Source organism: Sesamum indicum, linkage group LG7 (assembly GCF_000512975.1).
Source record: "Sesamum indicum cultivar Zhongzhi No. 13 linkage group LG7, S_indicum_v1.0, whole genome shotgun sequence".
Taxonomy (NCBI): Eukaryota; Viridiplantae; Streptophyta; class Magnoliopsida; order Lamiales; family Pedaliaceae; genus Sesamum; species Sesamum indicum.
Window position 1 is genome coordinate 11,157,697 of NC_026151.1, and position 19,953 is coordinate 11,177,649.

At 37.0% G+C, this 19,953-nt stretch overlaps 8 protein-coding genes across 8 annotated transcripts; 3 read left to right on the forward strand and 5 right to left on the reverse strand.

The window, feature by feature from the left end:
* LOC105167101 (7-deoxyloganetic acid glucosyltransferase-like) lies at positions 955–3,498 on the forward strand. Its single transcript, XM_011086676.2, has 2 exons — positions 955–1,620; positions 2,402–3,498. The coding sequence occupies exons 1-2, from the start codon at positions 1,092–1,094 to the stop codon at positions 3,370–3,372; spliced, it is 1,500 nt and encodes a 499-aa protein (XP_011084978.1). The 5' UTR covers positions 955–1,091; the 3' UTR covers positions 3,373–3,498.
* LOC105167100 (17.3 kDa class I heat shock protein-like) lies at positions 4,249–4,990 on the reverse strand. The gene has a single exon (XM_011086675.2). It carries the CDS (start codon positions 4,872–4,874, stop codon positions 4,395–4,397), a length of 480 nt encoding a protein of 159 aa, XP_011084977.1. The 5' UTR covers positions 4,875–4,990; the 3' UTR covers positions 4,249–4,394.
* Positions 6,142–8,516, forward strand: LOC105167106 (7-deoxyloganetic acid glucosyltransferase-like). Its single transcript, XM_011086681.2, has 2 exons — positions 6,142–6,779; positions 7,313–8,516. The coding sequence occupies exons 1-2, from the start codon at positions 6,176–6,178 to the stop codon at positions 8,281–8,283; spliced, it is 1,575 nt and encodes a 524-aa protein (XP_011084983.1). The 5' UTR covers positions 6,142–6,175; the 3' UTR covers positions 8,284–8,516.
* On the reverse strand, positions 8,275–9,405 carry LOC105167107 (18.2 kDa class I heat shock protein). Its single transcript, XM_011086682.2, has one exon. It carries the CDS (start codon positions 9,175–9,177, stop codon positions 8,734–8,736), a length of 444 nt encoding a protein of 147 aa, XP_011084984.1. The 5' UTR covers positions 9,178–9,405; the 3' UTR covers positions 8,275–8,733.
* Positions 10,290–12,759, forward strand: LOC105167108 (7-deoxyloganetic acid glucosyltransferase-like). The gene is made up of 2 exons (XM_011086683.2): positions 10,290–11,010; positions 11,640–12,759. Exons 1-2 carry the CDS (start codon positions 10,482–10,484, stop codon positions 12,596–12,598), a joined length of 1,488 nt encoding a protein of 495 aa, XP_011084985.1. The 5' UTR covers positions 10,290–10,481; the 3' UTR covers positions 12,599–12,759.
* Positions 12,879–13,631, reverse strand: LOC105167109 (17.3 kDa class I heat shock protein-like). The gene has a single exon (XM_011086684.2). The coding sequence runs from the start codon at positions 13,536–13,538 to the stop codon at positions 13,056–13,058; it is 483 nt and encodes a 160-aa protein (XP_011084986.1). The 5' UTR covers positions 13,539–13,631; the 3' UTR covers positions 12,879–13,055.
* On the reverse strand, positions 15,123–15,904 carry LOC105167110 (18.2 kDa class I heat shock protein-like). Its single transcript, XM_011086685.2, has one exon. It carries the CDS (start codon positions 15,778–15,780, stop codon positions 15,322–15,324), a length of 459 nt encoding a protein of 152 aa, XP_011084987.1. The 5' UTR covers positions 15,781–15,904; the 3' UTR covers positions 15,123–15,321.
* LOC105167111 (17.3 kDa class I heat shock protein-like) lies at positions 17,263–17,942 on the reverse strand. Its single transcript, XM_011086686.2, has one exon. It carries the CDS (start codon positions 17,873–17,875, stop codon positions 17,423–17,425), a length of 453 nt encoding a protein of 150 aa, XP_011084988.1. The 5' UTR covers positions 17,876–17,942; the 3' UTR covers positions 17,263–17,422.

Here is a 19,953-nt window from a genome sequence, read left to right on the forward strand (position 1 = left end):
TATCGCTCAATAGATAATCGTTAACCATCCTACGGTTACAAGTTGATCTTCTTGATAGTTCACACATTGACAATAGTCGATAAGTATACATTTAATTTTTGCTAAACTGCAAAATAAGCACACGACAAATTAATTATACTTACAATATAATTGGTCAAATTCAACTAAAGCCTATGAATTAGAGTTTTCTCACGTAATGTAATTATCCATTGATTTAGTTATTATCCAATAACAGTACAGTGGAATGACTCGCTGAACAGATAAAGATACTACAGCGATAACAGACTGATCTTTTCAAGAGCTCAAATCAATATACTACAGCGATAACTGATCTTTCCAAGAGCTCACATCAATGTGGAAGGTTTGGCAGCTAAAAGTCATGGATGATCCAGGAAAAAACCATCTTGAACCAGAATAAACGACGTGGATTGGTACTGTTTCCAGTGCCACTACAAAGGCACATAAACCCCATGATTCAGCTGGCTCAAATCCTTCACGTGAGAGAACAAAGGCTTATTTTCAACACCTTCAAAGAACTTGAAGAGCCTGAACTATTCAAACTTCAGGAAAGCGATAGAATCCCAACGTTTTCCATCGGCCCATTTCACAAATGGTTTCCGGCTAGCTCAAGCAGTTTGTTAAGCAAGATAGAAGCTCTATTTCGTGGTTGGATGTACAGGCTCCCAAATCTTTGCTTTACATGAGCAGGAGAATATTGAATAAAGGATAAATTAAATTTATATATTTATATTGATACCAGTATTTTTCATTCAAAATTTAACAAAAAAAATTAAGTGTAAATGATGAACTTTTTGTGTGACAGTGATTTTAAAACTTTTTAAAAAGAACATATAATTTACGTTTTCAAAGACTGACAACGTGAAATTAACCCTAATTAAAAATTTATTGTCGGCTTGATTGTCCCCTTAGCGATTGGTCATTGGTACGTCTTGAGCTACTTATTCTTGTGAAGTTTCATGAAAATACAAACAAACCGAAACAGAGTCGCATGTGCCAAAAAGCTTGTCAAAGTTTAGGGGCTCCTCAGAACAATCAGACAATCGAACTCAAACATCAATCTACCTGTGGGGATGAGCCGCCAAGAAAGCACCGCCGTGTCTCCGCCGCACGTTCTCATTTTCCCTGTACCGCTGCAAGGCCACGTGAACTCCATGCTCAACCTGGCGGAGCTCCTCTGCCTCTCCGGCCTCCACGTCACCATTCTCCTCTCCGACTACACCCACAACCGCCTCCTCCGCCACGCCAGCCTCCAGTCCCGGTTCTCCCGCCACAGTGGCTTCCGGGTGGTCACCATCTCCGATGGCCTCCCTGCGGATCACCCCCGAGTGGGAGAGCGCATCGTGGATATTGTGTTGAGCCTCAAAGAAGTCGGTGGGCAACAGTTCCGCCACTTGATGGAGTCGACTGATGGGCTGAGTGATGGTGGCGCTAGGAGGCGGGTGAGCTGCCTGATCGTGGACGGGGTGTTCAGATTTGCGATTCCAGTGGTTGAAGAAATGGGAATTCCTTACATATACTTCAGGACAATCAGCGCGTGTTCCTTCTGGCCGTATTTCTGTCTTCAAGAGATTATCGATGCCGGCGAAGTCCCTTTGAAAGGTAATATTGATTATGGCACCGCACTTCTGAGATTCAATTGCTATGAATGATCAATTAGTGTGATTAGGAGAATTCTTGTCGAATCAGTATTGTTCGAATTAAATCATTTATAGAATAAAAATAATTATAGCATAAATTTATGGTACTTATTGTAATTTACATTCGGCCAACTTAACGTGTGAGTATGTAATGAATGAAAGGATTAATAATCAATATGATCATGAAAGTAGAACAACAAGACAATTCCCTTTTTGGTTTGGATGTTGCACAATTGGTACCATCCTCTACGTTCAGCACACATGCATGTGAGGTCCACTTCTAATGAATTGTACAATTAATACCATATCTTATTAAAAAAAAACATACGCTATTAAGCCATACACCAATAATGTTGATGGTATATATACTGTTGGAATTATAAATAAGATAACAATTATAAGGAAAGGCATGCACATTTTTAGAAATTGTAAGGGTTGGTTTTACCTGTATTTAAGCCACATCTTCAAGGAAGTTTATATAATTATCCAGCCTTTGGATCAGTGACTCAAGTGTAAGCTTGAGTTTTCAGTCAATTTTTATGTTGATATCCAATAATTTCTATGATGAACCGAGCAACTAAATTTAGTTGTTACAACATCATATGTCAGGAATATGCACTTAGATGCAAGTAGATCGAACCTTTTGATAGATACCACAATCAATAAATGTTGGTTAGGCTTGTACAACTGCGTCACAACAGTAATTTGGGCAGCACCCTGATTGTTGCTTTATTTGATTGCAGGGAAGAATGAGGACAAATTAACATATTGGAAAAAGAAAGAAATGGACCTGATGGTAACAAGCGTGCCGGGCATGGAGAGGGTTCTCCGGCGACGCGACATTCCAAGATTTTGCCAAGTAGAAGACATTAATCACCCTGGACTACAGACCATGAAAACAGAGACTAGAAGAACTATCGATGCCAGCGGACTCATACTCAATACATTTGAAGATCTGGAAGGGCCAATTCTTGATGAAATCCGCAAACACATTCCCAACCTATATTCCATCGGCCCCCTCCATGCACTTTTGAAAGCCGGGCTGGAGTCTGAAGGAATGGAATCATCGCGCAATCGTTCGAGCAGTTTTTGGGAGGAAGACCAAAACTGCATTGCCTGGCTTGACTCTCAGCCTGCCAGCTCTGTGATATATGTGAGCTTTGGAAGTGTTACAATATTGACAAGGGATGAACTGTTGGAATTCTGGTACGGGCTGGTTAATAGCGGGCACAGATTCTTGTGGGTAATAAGGCCTGATTCCATCATTGGAAACGATAACGGGAATGGGAATGAGATTCCAGTGGAGCTAGAGGAAGGTACCAAGTCAAGAGGGTACATGGTGGGATGGGTGCCGCAGCAGCAAGTTCTAGCCCATCCAGCAATCGGTGCGTTTTTCACGCACAGTGGATGGAATTCGACCCTGGAAAGTATTACATTAGGCCTGCCAATGCTGTGTTGGGCTTACTTTGCGGATCAGATAACAAATAGTAGGTTCGTAAGTGAGGTGTGGAAGGTTGGGTTGGACATGAAAGATACCTGTGATAGAATCATAGTGGAGAAGATGGTGAAGGAAGTGATGGAGGTGAGGAGGGAAGAATTCTTGGAGAGGGCTGATAGTATGGCGACTTTGGCAAGGAAGGCGATCTCTGAAGGGGGGTCATCTTACTTGAATTTGAATGGATTGATTGAGTTTTTGAAGTCGACAGTGTCTTGAGCTTGGTTTAGTAATTTGATGGATGTGTCCAATGTTTGCATTTGGATGTTTACCAATAATTGAGGAACATGTGAACTGCCCATAGGTTTATGTTGCACCAAATGAACTTGATAAACTTTTAATTAATTTGATACACTCTCACAAAAAGAAAACATAGTTGAACCTGAAACTACTCTGAGATTACAGGTAATTTTTCTCCAAATGAACTTGGTTGAGATGAAATTTCAAATTGAATATGTATTAAATGTAAAATAAAAGTGTAATTATGATAATTGATATGATATATAAAATGTGTTAAATAAGTCATTATAATAATTAATATCACATATTTTTTTCTAGAGCAGCAAGGTCTGTTTAAAATATTTTGTTTTAGATCGATGAAATTACACAACCGACATTATTAAACACAGTCCATTAGATGAAATACAAACATGATGTTTGATTTTGTTTTTAACTTGTTTTGGGGTGTTTTGTGGAGATAGAGAGAGAAAAACAAAGATAAATAAAAATAAGTTAAAGATAGTGTGTATGTTTAAATTATTTTTTGAGATAATATAAAATAAGTATGATATATTTAATATTGGGCAGTTACCAGACAAAAATTACTATTCATTGTCAAATTATGTCTCTTTTTATATGTATTTATATATAAATATATATAATTTATTTAATTGTGAATTAATTAAAATAAATATTATTTTTTAATTAATTGTACTTTTTGAACAAAAAATAATTAAAATTACTTTAAAATAATCAAAAATATATCTAAAACTTAAAAATCAAACAAATCGAATATATTCTATATTTTGATCAATCTCAAATATGAGCCAAAATCAAAACCAAACATTAAAATGTTTGAGGGAAACATGTACTCTGTTTCTTTGTTCAAAACTCAAAATCCATAATTTTATTGCACAAATACAACATTTTTACAACTCAATTACACAATTTTCACAACTATTTGCATACGTGAATCAGAGCAACGGCTTCAAGCTTAAAATCCACACAACTGCAGTACAGAATTAAGCAGAAATGTCAATGGCCTTCACCTCTGGCTTCTTCACCTCCTCCTTTGGCACCGTGACTGTCAGCACCCCATTCTCCATTGCCGCCTTCACCTGATCCAACTTGGCATTCTCCGGCAGCCTGAAGCGGCGGAGGAACTTCCCGCTGCTCCTCTCCACCCGGTGCCATTTCTCATTCTTCTCCTCCTGCTCTTTGCTTCTCTCCCCACTTATCTGCAGAATTCTCCCATCCTCAACCTCCACTTTAACTTCCTCTTTCTTCAACCCAGGAACGTCCACCTTGAACACATGGGTTTCCGGCGTCTCTTTCCAGTCGATGCGGGCGTTGGCGATGGCCCTGGTTTCTCGAGCGGAGGGTGGGAGATTGGCGACGGCTGTGGAGAAAGGGAAGCCCTCAAAGGGATCCCAAGCATCCAGCGAGAATGGATCGAAGACGTTGCTCCGGCGGTTGCCAAAGAAGCTTGGAATCAGAGACATTTTGTTACTTTTGGGCAAGAACAGCGGACGGCTTAGTGTGATTGATGAAGAGTGAGTCGTAAAACTTTCTTATGCCAAGGCTTGTTCGAATCTTTCTTGTAGAATTTGGTTGAAGGAGCAGGCTTATTTATATGGGCTAGCAAACGATTCTCGCACTTTCATGTATATTCCAAAAATCACGCTTTCAGTCACCATCGGAATCTTCTAGATAAAACTCACTTCTTTCTGCAAGCTTCTATATCCTTCTTTAAGCAGGGTCAGGAAGCATAAGAATCTCCACAGAGGGCAAACTTCAATTCAAATTTGCATTGAATTTTCTGTTATAAATTTTATTTTATGTTACTTCATTTGATGTACACATGTATATAAAATAATAGGATGAATAGCAATTTACGTCCTATAATATTAAAAATAAGCACATCATTCTTTTATGAAAAAAATATAGCAATTATCCCCCTATACTTTTTAAAATAAAGCAATTTAACTCCTTATATATGGAGGTAAATTGCTTCATTTTAAAAATCATATAGGGGTAAATTATTGTATTTTAAAAAATACAAAGAGATAAATCCAAACTGATTCGAATCAAATTTAATCAAATCAAAACTAAATTTATGATGAATAAATATATTTATTGTATAATTGATACACAAGTCAAAGAAAATAGTTAATCATGTGACAAATGCATGAGTAATAAATTAATTTAAATAAATATGATTTTAATAATAATTTTTCGTCCCTTTAGCAATTGGCATATCTTGAGCTACTTGGCCCATCCAAAATTACACAAAAGTAGGGACAAGTTAAATTGTATCTTTTATTGCAATAATTGTGACATCGATTTTATATATACATCATATAAATTTTTTTAGGTGAAATTAATGACGTAATTTTGATATATATATATATATATACTTATTGTGTATATGTAAATTCTTGTTAGAGTGTTTGATGGGAACAAATATATATTGTAACTTGTGCTAATTTTCACATAATTGGACCTTAATTTTTTGAATAGTAAGTCAATTATAAAACTTTTGGCATCAGAAGTACAATTCTGAACACAATGCATGAGCAGAGTAGTTTATGGATTAGGCAGTGACAAATACAAACATGTGTACATAATTAATTTTGTTAACTGAACAAAAAAATGATAAAAAGTTATTAACAAATGAATGAGAGAAATAAGAAAATACCGAAAAAGAAATAGAGAATAATAAGCTAATTTAAAAGAGTTGATTTATGAAGAGTAAAAAGTTGATAAAAAGAGGATAAGGACATCCTGTTGGAAAAATCAAAACATGCGCGCGGATAAACAATCGATCAATGGAAAATTATACAACACAATGACACAAACCATCAATCTAACTGTGGAGATGAGCGACCGGGAAACCGCCATGGAGTTGCCGCCCCACATTCTCATTTTTCCTGTTCCACTACAAGGCCACGTCAACTCCATGCTCAACCTGGCGGAGCTCCTCTGCCTCTCCGGCCTCCACGTCACCATTCTCCTCTCCGACTACACCCACAACCGCCTCCTCCGCCACGCCACCCTCCGGTCCCGGTTCTCCCGCCACAGCGGATTCCGGGTGGCCACCATCTCCGACGGCCTCCCTCCCGATCACCCCCGAGTGGGAGAGCGAATCGTGGATATGGCGTTGAGCCTCAAACAAATTGGTGGGTCACAGTTCCGCCGCCTGATGGAGTCGACTGATGGGCTGAGTGAGGGCGGCGCTATGAGGCGCGTGAGCTGCTTAATCATGGACGGGGTGTTGAGCTTTGCTATTTCGGTGGTTGAAGAAATGGGGATTCCTTACATCTACTTCAGAACGATCAGCGCGTGTGCCTTCTGGCCGTATTTCTGTATTCAAGAGATTATGGACGCCGGCGAGGTCCCTTTGAGAGGTAATCTTTACCATGGCACCTCTTTCCGAAGATTCAGTTGCTATGGATGATCCATTAATTTGATTATCTGTTTAGTGAAAGGATTGATTGCTCATAGGGTTATAAATATAAATTAATATGCTCATTGGTTTTTCTTTTTTCCGAAAAGGAAAAGATAAAGAGTGATATACTAAATACTAATTGTTTTAATTGAAATAATTTTAAAATGCCACTTTAACACTAACAGAATATAATTTTAAATTCTCATCACAAGTTAAAAAGTGTAAAAATTTGAAAGAAAATATTGTTATATTATGATTAAATAGCGTAAACTTGAATTGTAGCAAGGTTTGAAACGTATCATTTTTAGGGGTTTTACTTGTATTTAAACAAAATCTTTAAGGAAGTTTATGTATTTTTAGGGCAAACTTGAATCTTGTACAATTCTTATGTTGATGTCAATAAATTTCTGTGATGAACATAAGAGGTAGATTTAGTCTGACTACAGTAAATTTCAGGAATAGCACCCTAATTGTTTGCTTTACTCGATTCAGGGAAGAATGAAGACAAATTGACATACTGGAAAAAGAAAGAAATGGACATGATGGTAACAAGCGTGCCGGGAATGGAGAGGTTTCTCCGGCGACGCGACATTCCAAGATTTTTCGGAGTAGCAAATGCTGATGATCCTACATTCAAGACCATGAAAACAGATACTAAAAAAACTGTTGAGGCCTGTGGACTCATACTCAATACATTTGAAGATCTGGAAGGGCCAATTCTTGATGAAATCCGTAAACACATTCCCAACCTGTATTCCATTGGCCCCCTCCATGCGCTTCTTAAAGCCCAGCTGGAGTCGAAAGGAATGGAATCATCGCACAATCATTCAAGCAGTTTTTGGGAGGAAGACCGTAGCTGCATTGCCTGGTTGGACTCTCAACCAACCTGCTCTGTGATATATGTGAGCTTCGGAAGTATTACAATATTAACGAGGGATGAATTGTTAGAGTTCTGGTATGGGCTGGTGAATAGTGGGCACAGATTCTTGTGGGTGATAAGGCCTGATTCTATCGTCGGAAACAACAGCGAGAACTGGAATGAGATTCCAGTGGAGCTAGAGGAAGGTACCAAGTCAAGAGGGTGCATGGTGGGATGGGTACCGCAACAAGAAGTTTTAGCCCATCCAGCAATCGGTGCATTTTTCACTCACAGTGGATGGAATTCGACCCTAGAAAGTATAGCAATAGGCCTGCCAATGATTTGTTGGGCTTATTTTGCTGATCAGACAACGAACAGTAGGTTTGTGAGTAAGGTGTGGAAAATTGGATTGGACATGAAAGATACTTGTGATAGGATCATAGTCGAGAAGATGGTGAAGGATGTGATGGATGTTAGGAGGGATGAATTCTTGGAGAGGGCTCATAGTATGGCAGTGTTGTCGGGGAAGGCGATCTCTGAAGGGGGATCTTCTTACTTGAATTTGAATCGATTGGTTGAGTTTTTGAAGTCGACGGTGTCATGAGCTTGCTCTCGTCATTTGCTCGATGTGGCCAATGTACTTCAAATGACAACTTGGGCTAACTCAGGTGATTAGAATATGTACTTTTTATGATCTTAGTTCTTGTAGATAGTATTCCTTGTAGAGATATAAACTGTGCCTAAAAGATTTAACGAGTGGTTGCAGCATCTTAGAATGGTTTGGAATATCAACCTCTACTCAAAACTTGTGCTTCAAGAAGCTAAAATCACCCAATATCTACCACCTTTGTATCTAATATCTGAATACTCTTCACTTTTTTTTAACACTAATATGCTGTTTCTTTATTGATACTCAAACTTTACAATCTCACTGCACAAATACATCACTTTTACGACTAAAAAACACAGTTTCCCCAAATATATGCATACAATTGGGAATACAGTACCGTCATCAAACGTACACAACTGACACACAGATGTGCAAGCCTGGGAATTAAGCAGAGATGTCAATGGCCTTCACCTCTGGCTTCTTCACCTCCTCCTTTGGCACCGTGACTGTCAGCACCCCATTCTCCATTGCCGCCTTTACCTGATCCAACTTGGCATTCTCCGGCAGCCTGAAGCGGTGGAGGAATTTGCCGCTGCTCCTCTCCACGCGGTGCCATTTCTCATTCTTCTCCTCGTGCTCTTTGCTTCTCTCCCCGCTTATCTGTAGAATTGTGCCATCCTCAACCTCCACCTTAACTTCCTCTTTCTTCAATCCAGGAACATCCACCTTGAACACATGGGCCTCCGGCGTCTCTTTCCAGTCTATGCGAGCGTTGGCGACGGCGGTGGTGAAAGGGAAGCCCTCAAAGGGATTCCAGATATCCAATGAAAAGGGGTCGAAGACGTTGCTCCGGCGGTCGCCACTAAAGAAGCTTGGAATCAGAGACATTGCCTTAAATTTGCGCAAGAACGGCGAACAGCTTTGTTTGTTTGATCTTTCTTCTGCAAAGGCTTGTTGAAATCTTTGTTGTAGAACCTGTATGAAGGAGCACGCTTATTTATACGTGTGGGCAGATGATTCTCGCAGTTTCATGTATATTCTAATAATCGCGCTTTCAGTTTAGCCGCCGACAATATCTTGTACATAAAAGTAAAACTCGTTCTCTCTATCCTTCCTTATTGACGTTATTACTTGCTAGTCAACTTTCATCTCGGTCTTCTTCAAACCAAAATTTTATCAAAAACTAATAATAAATAATTACGTTACCCACTCATAGGATAATCATATTATAGAATCTACCCCAAATATTTGAATAATTATTAGGGGTAAGATTTTAAACCACTCAAATCGAACTAATTTTTATAATTTATCTTTCAAATTGCAATTTTTAATACAAAATAAAATCGCATCACACTTATTGTTTTAATTTATATATATATATATATATATATAATATTTTGATAAAATTAAATAATTGTTTAGAAAAATTTCATAGAAAATTATAGAAGCCAGAATGATGAAATGAAGTAGGTGAAAGGTAGAGTTGTGGAGGTGCAGAAGGAGCAGGGCAAGAACACAAGAAGGAAGAGGTGGACGTAGTTGTTGTTTAGTGTTGCTTTTATTTTATAAAAGCGTGTTTGTAGCAATTCATTTTTATGTATACGTTAGGAACTGTTGGTGTGAACCGTTGTTGTACTACTTCTTCTTGGTCACATTCTTGAGTACAGACCATCAAACTTGTCTTCAGTCAAGTTTTCTCATTTCACGAAAACAAAAATACTGTTTGCATATAACTATCTGTATTCGACTATTAATTACAAATAATTAAACAAGAAAATAAAAAAGCCTCCCATTCAAAACCGTTTTTCAATATTTAAAAATGCATACTTATTTATTGATGAGTAGTTAGCAGTGGCAGCTAATTATGAATAAATTTAAAAGATTAAAGTGAGTCATTATTAGCAATAACAAGTCATTTGGTCAATATCACTTCTGATCCTTTAATTATGTGACTTATTCGGATTTGCTACTTCATATCAAAAAATGTGAGGAATTAAATAACATAGTGAAGGGAGCCAGCTATTGTTGGGGTGGATTTGCAACCTCTCATTTTTCTAATAATTAAGCATCCCTCTCCCAAGTCCCAACTCTGTTGATCACTCCCACCCTCACCCTCACCCTCACCCTCGCCCTCCCCTACTGTGCTCAAAACAATCAAATTATCCAACTCAAACATTAATCTACCTGTGGAGATGAGCCATCCAGAAACTGACACGGAGTTGCCGCCGCACATTCTCATTTTTCCGCTACCACTGCAAGGCCACGTCAACTCCATGCTCAACCTGGCGGAGCTCCTCTGTCTCTCCGGCCTCCACGTCACCATTCTCCTCTCCAATTACGCCCACAACCGCCTCCTCCGCCACGCCAGCCTCCGCTCCCTGTTCTCCCGCCACAGCGGATTCCGGGTGGCCACCTTCTCCGATGGCCTCCCTGCCGATCACCCCCGAGCGGGCGAGCGCCTCATGGATTTGGCGTTCAGCCTCAAAGAACTCGGTGGATCACAGTTCCGCCGCTTGATGGAGTCGACTGATGGGCTGAGTGATGGAGGCGCTAGGAGGGGCGTGAGCTGCCTGATCATTGACGGGTTGTTGAGCTTTATTATTTCGGTGGTAGAAGAAATGGGGATTCCTTACATCTACTTCAGGACGATCGGCGCGTGTTCCTTCTGGCCGCACTTCTGTATTCAAGAGATTATCGACGCCGGCGAGGTCCCTTTAAAAGGTAATCTTTACCATGGCAAACCTCTTACCGAAGATTCAATTGCTACCAAGGATCGATTAAATGTTGAAAAGGTTAATTGTTCATAGGATTATTAAAATAAAATAACTATGCTGTTATAGAAACTATAATATAAGTGATATACATATTCAATACAAATACTAATTATTTTAATTGAAATAACTCTCAAAATGCACTTCTTAACGTTATAGAATATAATTTCAAATTCTTATCACGAGTTAAAAAGTATAAAAATTTGAAAAAAAATTAGTATAAAGTGAATATATTTTATTAAAAATTGTGAATTATGACATTAAATAGCGTAAATTTGACTTGCATCAAGGTTTGAAATGTATCATTTCATCAAGACAGTGATGATGATGGCACATTGTGTAATAAACTTACAACAAATGTAAGGCAGGCATATGCTTATATAGAAATTGTAGGGGTTTCACTTGTATTTAAACGAAATCTTTAAGGAAGTTTATGTATTTTTAGGGCAAGCTTGAATTTTATACAGTTCTTACGTTGATGTCAATAAATTTCTGTGATGAACATAAGAGCTAGATTTAGTCTGTTACTACACTAAATCTCAGGAATAGCACCCTAATTGTTTGCTTTACTCGATTCAGGGAAGAATGAAGACAAACTGACATATTGGAAAAAGAAAGAAATGGACATGATGGTAACAAGCGTGCCCGGAATGGAGAAGGTTCTCCGGCGACGAGACATTCCAAGATCTTTCGGAGTAGCAAACGGTGATGATCCTACATTCAAGACCATGAAAACAGATACTAAAAGAACTGTTGAGGCCTGTGGACTCATACTCAATACATTTGAAGATCTGGAAGCGCCAATTCTTGATCAAATCCGTAAACACATTCCCAACCTGTATTCCATCGGCCCCATCCATGCTCTTCTGAAAGACCGACTGGAGTCAGAGGGAATGGAATCATCGCACAATTATTCGAGCAGTCTTTGGGAGGAAGACCGTAGTTGCATTGCCTGGCTGGACTCTCAACCTACCTGCTCTGTGATTTATGTGAGCTTTGGAAGTATTACAACATTAACGAGGGATGAACTGTTGGAGTTCTGGTATGGGCTGGTGAATAGCGGGCACAAATTCTTGTGGGTAATGAGGCCTGATTCCATCAGCGGGAACGGGAATGAGATTCCAGTGGAGCTAGAGGAAGGTACCAAGTCAAGAGGGTGGATGGTGGGATGGGTGCCGCAACAGGAAGTTTTGGCCCATCCAGCAATCGGTGCATTTTTTACTCACAGTGGATGGAATTCAACCATAGAAAGTATAGCAATAGGCCTGCCAATGCTTTGTTGGCCTTATTTTGCAGATCAGATGACGAATAGTAGGTTTGTGAGTGAGGTGTGGAAGGTTGGATTGGACATGAAAGATACTTGTGATAGGATCACAGTCGAGAAGATGGTGAAGGAAGCGATGGATGTGAGGAGGGATGAATTCTCGAAGAGGGCTCATAATATGGCGATGTTGGCGAGGAAGGCGATCTCTGAAGGGGGAACTTCTTACTTGAATTTGAACCGATTGATTGAGTTTCTAAAGTCGACGGTGTCATGAGCTTGCTCTAGTCGATTGATTGATGTAGCCAATGTACATCAAATACAACTTGGGTTAACTCAAATGATTAGATCATGTACTTTGGATGATCTTTGTATTCGTTGTGGAGATAAAAACCTGTGCCTAAAAAGATTAAGGAGCGGTTGCAACATCTCAGAATAGTTTGTAATTTCTTTTCAGCTTTTTGGTTGTGGAGAAGTAATTGGTGAACGTTTTCCCTATCAACCTCTACTCAAAACTTGTGCTTCAAGAAGCTAATATCTACCACTTTTGTATCTAATTTCTGAATACTCTTCACTTTTATTTATTGATACTCAAACTTTACAATCTCACTGCACAGATACATCATTTTTTACAGCTCAAAAACACAATTTTCCCAAATATATGCATAGAATTGGGAATACAGTATAAGTCATCAAACATACACAACTGCCATACAGATATGCAAGCCTAGGAATTAAGCAGAAATGTCAATGGCCTTCACCTCTGGCTTCTTCACCTCCTCCTTTGGCACCGTGACTGTCAACACCCCATTCTCCATCGCCGCCTTTACCTGATCCAACTTCGCATTCTCCGGCAGCCTGAAGCGGCGGAGGAATTTGCCGCTGCTCCTCTCCACGCGGTGCCACTTGTCGTTCTTCTCCTCCTGCTCTTTGCTTCTCTCCCCGCTTATCTGCAGAATTGTGCCATCCTCAACCTCCACCTTAACTTCCTCTTTCTTCAATCCAGGAACATCCACCTTGAACACATGGGCCTCCGGCGTCTCTTTCCAGTCGATGCGAGCGTTGGCAATGGCGGTGGTTTCTCGAGTGGAGGAGGGGAGATTGGCGACGGCGGTGGAGAAAGGGAAGCCCTCAAAGGGATCCCAGATATCCAATGAAAAGGGATCGAAGACGTTGCTCCGGCGGTTGCCACCAAAGAAGCTTGGAATCAGAGACATTGTCTTAAATTTGTGCAAGAACAGAGGAACGGTTTTGTTTGTTGATCTTTCTTCTGCAAAGGCTTGTCGGAATCTTTGTTGTAGAACCTGTATGAAGGAGCACGCTTATTTATACCTGCGGGCGGATGATTCGCGCACATTCATGTGTATTCTAAGAATCGTGCTTTCAGTTTCAGCCACGCACAGTATCTTCTAGATAAAACTCGTTCTTTCCGCATGCCTCTATATCCTTCTTATTATTACTTGCTGGTCAACTTTGATATTCATCTTCTTCAATCCAAAACTTTGTCAAAATTTAATAAATACTTACACATTTACATTTTCATATATAATCATATTAAAATACAGACCAAAATCTTTTTTAAACTTAAAAAGAATTAGGGGAAATAAATTTAAAATTAAGAATAGAAAATCGTTATATCGGTTTTATTATATTTTGTTGATTACTATCTTTCTTCCACATAAGATGAAATATTATTGTTCAAACTAAAAATTAGTAAGTGATCAGTAAAATACTCCTTATTTTTAGTAATAAAATCTCCAATGACAAAATTGAATTTTATTAATAACTTTATCCAAAGCTAGAATATATAGCAAATTGTCAAAATTAGGAATAAGGAAATCAGTATATTTACTCCAACTCTGAGATGGTTTGTGTATGTTGACCATTTTGCAAAACAGAATCATATTAACTATCGTATAAATATATTTAGATGATTTAATGGTAAACTACAATTATTTTTCCTTAAGTTTAGCATAGCTATCAATATATGCGTTGTTTGAAAAAATATTTATGTAATTTTTGGATGTAGCTCCAAAAATTTTAATTGTATTTTTAAAAAATAATAGAACAGACTAGGTGAATGAAAAAAAATTCCATAAAAAATTAATTTTTTTAAAATAAATAAAATTGTAATTCATACTCAATGGGAACATCTAACGGATTTAGTTAATTGTTAGAATGTGGTTAAAATCAGGAAGGCATTAATAATTTTTTAAATAAAAAGAGATTATTTATTATTATTATCAAATTTTTTTAAAAAAAACATGTTATAGTTTATCCTAAATTTAACTACCATGCGATTATTTTAGTTAATTTTTAAATGCAGAGAAAGCCAAAAAAAAAAAAAAACAAACAGATATTGTACAACCACGTGGGATCAATATATTTCAATTAAAAAAATTCAAACTCTCATAAATTTATTGGACAAAAAATAACTATGTATGGAATTAAAGATGCAATTTTAGGTCTCGCATTACTCTAACGGAATTTTTTATTTCAATTTATCTTATATTTTTTATTCTATTTAAAATATATAAATTTTTTTCTTAAATATATTTTTTGTATATGATAATTAAAATTAAAAATGCAACAGTAAGTGAAATAAAAATCCAACTGGCTCCTCCATCTTGTTATTAGTAGGTGTGTTGCAGAATTGATATAACAGAAAGATAAATAAATAATTAAATTTGTTTGGCACAAAGATACTATAATTACAGTCCTCCATATACCCAAGATGTGTTTAACCAAATTACTATATTTGGATTAGGCTAATTAATTAAAGTTGAGAATTTCATGGAACGTTTATATATCTTTCTTTGTCATCGTCTCTCATTCATAATGATTGAAAACAGAGCCTAAAACCACAATCTTTTATTTATTTATTAACATATAAACCCACACCTCATTCAATCTGAGATACACGAATTCCTGACATGCAAACACCACACCACAACAATTACATTATTATTCAACACGATCATGCTCATATATCTTGATTGCTCAACCAGAGATGTCAATGGCCTTCACCTCTGCCTTCTTCACCTCCTCCTTTGGCACCGTCACTGTCAGCACCCCATTCTCCATTCCCGCCTTTACCTGATCTAACTTGGCATTCTCCGGCAGCCTGAACCGGCGGAGGAACTTCCCGCCGCTCCTCTCCACCCGGTGCCATTTCTCATTCTTCTCCTCCTGCTCTTTGCTTCTTTCCCCGCTTATCTGCAGAATTCTCCCATCCTCAACCTCCACCTTCACTTCCTCTTTCTTCAACCCAGGAACATCCACCTTGAACACATGGGATTCCGGCGTCTCTTTCCAGTCGATGCGGGCGTTGGCGATGGCAGTGGTTTCTCGAGCGGCGGTGGAGAAAGGGAAGCCCTCGAAGGGATCCCAGATATCCAACGAGAATGGATCGAAGACGTTGCTCCGGCGGTTGCCAAAGAAGCTTGGAATCAGAGACATTGTGCTAATATTTTGCAGTGCAAGAACAGAGAGAGAATAGGTTGGCTTGATTGATGAAGAGTGTGTTGTAAAGGATTCTTGTGGGCAGGCTTGTTACTTGTATGATCAAATCTTTGTTGTGGAATTTGGTTGAAAGAGCACGCTTTATTTATATGAGCTACAAGATGATTCTCGCGTTTTCTTGTATATTCTATGAATCACGCTTTCAGCTCCCCTCATCATCTTCTAGATAAACCTCGTTCCTTCCCCAAGCATCTGTACTTTTTTTTTTTTTTCCCCCTTTTTAATTTATAGAGTCAATAAATTATATAATTATACTAATAAATTGAACAAATAAAAAACACCCTAATTCAGATTATTATATTAATATAATTAAAAATTATAAAATAAAACAAACACTTATATGTATGATAAGAATTCGAATTCATGATATTAAATTTATTCATAAAATCTCAATTATTTTTATTAATGAGGTCTAGAAAATTGAGGTTAATGATCTTACATGTTATGGGTTTGAATTTCACCTTTCCTACTGTAATGATAAGTATTAATTAAGTATTGCTTATTTAATATTATCGATCAAACTAATATTTATTTAAAAAAAAAAAAAAAAACTCAATTATATCCGGACATCATTGATGGTATGTATCTTCTGGATGGGCTTTGGTTTAAGCTATAACTTTTCCAGTTGGAGCGGTGGCAAAGACAATGGGAATATGGGCATTGTATTATTGCAGCCCATACCAAATGCATTCCACACCCTCATTACCCTCTAAACTTATTAAAAAAACTTGCATGATTTCTCAAAAAATATACTTTCTATTAATTAATCATAGCAATTTAATTTATATTTTTTATGATATATGGATAATATTAGATAATGTAGCCAATATAATATAAAATTTCTAAAATATTAATTATGTGAAAACATACATTTTATTAGTGCTAAATTATTTGAAAATTATAGTATTAACTTTAAATGTGAAATTTTGAAAATAAAAAATAAAGTTGAATTTGTTACGAAAAACCAAAAGAAGTAGAAACACCCCAAAATGCTTCAAGTGTCCTTTTTAGTAAGTTTCGAAAGTAAAAATTGAGAAATTAACACTTAATTCTTTTAAGGCTGGATCTGATTGTAATTATAGAATTAACGATTAACTTCACTGGTCTCAACAACCAATCATCAACATATATCTAAAACAAGCTGCCTTGTTTGTTAAGGTATCATATCTCAAACATGTTACATGACTTCAATTTCTTATGAAATCTCTGCACTCATAATTTGTTATACATTTTTCCAAATCCCAGGTACATTCTGCACTGCACAACCTTCATTAGAGTTCAAATTAAGAGTTCCAACATTTGAATACTCAAATGTCCAATTTCTCTGTTTTTAATTTTCCAACTATGCACATATTCAATTCATATATAGACGTTTAATTTCTGAGTAGGGAGTTTGTATTTATTCAAGAAAGCAAATGCTGAGATCATACAATTTAGAATACATAAAATTCCACACTTTATTCCATTCTTACATTCTCAACATTACATATCCAACTCGGTACAAATCCCATAATCGTAAATGAAAAACAGTCGCACACACATACTCATGTTGATTATTATACATTGAGAATGTTACTTCTTAGCCTGAAATCTGAATGGCCTTTACCTCAGGCTTCTTCACTTCCTCCTTTGGAACTGTGACAGTCAGCACACCATTCTCCATGCTGGCTTTGATCTGATCCATCTTCGCGTTCTCCGGCAGCCTGAATCGGCGCAGGAACTTCCCGGAGCTCCTCTCCACACGGTGCCATGTGTCGTTCTTCTCCTCTTTCTCACGGGTGCGTTCGCCGCTTATCTGGAGGACATTCCCTTCCTCCACCTCCACCTTCACCTCCTCCTTCTTCAGCCCTGGAACATCCGCCTTGAACACGTGGGCCTCCGGCGTCTCCTTCCAGTCAATCCTGGTGGCCGCCAACTGCGAGGTCTCGTCGGAGGAACTGACAGGCCAGTCACGGAAAGGGTCCCAGAGATCCATGGAGAGTGGGTCGAAAACGCTGCTTCGTCGGCCGAAAACACTTGGGATCAGCGACATTTTCTTCTGGAAATGCAATGGAAGTAGAGGCTGTGTTTTTGGTTTCTTGGTGATGGGAGGAGGAGGTACAAACTGTATTTATAGGCGGATTTGAAGTTTGAGGAAAGAAAACACGAGACAAGTTTGGCAGAAAGAAGAAGTATCCGGAGAAGTCCAGCCTTCACTAGCTTAACCAATCATATGCAGCCACGCTCTTTTGGGATCATTGATGATTATTAGATAATGGCAGAGGAAAACCTCTAATGACAGAGCACTTTTTTATTTTCATGGACGCTTTTGCCCGTAACTAGTCCCTATAATTCATCATCTACTCTTAATATAATTTAACTAGCTACAATTATCAACTTCAAATCAAATAAATATACAATTATAATTTAACTTGAATATTAAATTTTTACCAGTGTTTGCACCCCTTGTTTTACGTTTATAATTTAAGATAAATTGCATTGATAATTTTTAATCTTAGGTCCAATTATATAAATATTTTATGTCTTTTATAAAATTACAACTATAGTCCTTGAAAGATATTTTTATCTTTAAAGAGAAAATATAATTGTAACTAATCATAATTTCAATAAATGTAGCTATAAATTTATTAATATATATGTATATATAGATATAAATATTTATGTATCGTAATCTAAGTTTAAGAGATGTTAATGTATTTTATTTATCATTTATGAAGCAATGGAATGTAGAGGTTTTCCAGACGCTTCTTGTCATTTTCCAGCAGCTTCTTTTTGTCCACCACATTATTTAAATTATCCCCATGTCCCCTCCCACCATAAATAAATATAGGATAAATTACGATGAATTTTTTTAAAATTTATATTACTTATAAATATTAGAGTGATATTTATAATTTTTTAAATAATTAATGGTATTTATCATTATAGTAAAATTTAAGGGCACCTGTAGTATTTTTACCTATAAATATATTTTTGCCATTTTCCTACAGTCATACCACTGAAAAACAAAAACCTTCTGACACCAATGTTTTGAAAAGAATGTAAAGCCCAATGGACCGAAACCACAATTTCTTTGAAGGCCATCGATATTTCAAATTGGGCTACTACTCACTCTAATTTATTTTAATATTTTATTTATAAAACATTTTTTATCAATGGAGAAGGAAATATTATTAGGAATTTAGTTTAGGAACCCAAAAAAAAATGAAATTTGATAATTTTTTACAACCTTAATGTTATCAGGAAAAAAAGAGGAGTTTCAAAGTCATAATCAGCTCAACTCGTTGCTCTTTTATTGAGTGATGAAATACACAATACCACAATTGTTCAAATAAAGGACTCGAGAAGAGGTGGTATAATATATTCCTAGAAAATGTGTAGAGTATTCCTAGAAATAAAAAAGACAGTAAAACAGAATCTATTAATGTAATTAAAATATCTTGCAAAGTAGATTAAGGATGAGGGGATCCATGTTCATTTCCATGCTGCTAAAGTGGACATATATATCTTTTAAAAAGACAAAGTGAGGTTGTAGTAACAAGGAATACCCCACTCTCTCCCACAACACCAACACATTGCCTTGGATCGCAGACGCTCGTCTTCGCCTTCTATTTCTCTCTCTCCTTCATTCTTTCCATTTCTACAATTACAATATATTCAATTTTTTATAAATAAAGGGTTAATTTTTAGGCTAAAATACAATTACTAAACTATCACTCAAATAGTGAAATAACCCTTAACCTATATATCAAACATATGAAAAAAGGCCACATGCTGTAAATTTACGTAAACATCAGTCTTAAAAAATGTGTTAAGGAAGAAGAAAATAAATCTTTTTTTATGTAAAATGGAAAAAATATTATTTTAATGTAACAATTTAACAAAATTAATAAAGAAATATAAGGCGCTTGTTTGAAGGACTCTATTTCCCAAAATTCCATCCCCTACAATTCACAATCATATCAACCTACATTCCCTGATAGTAGTGGATGGGGCATACCCAATGCGTGCCTCAATATAATGCAGACATACTATCACAACTCACATATTTTTCTAAATTTTATATTTAACACATCAAATTGGTGTTGCTACAATTACTACAACTGTTGA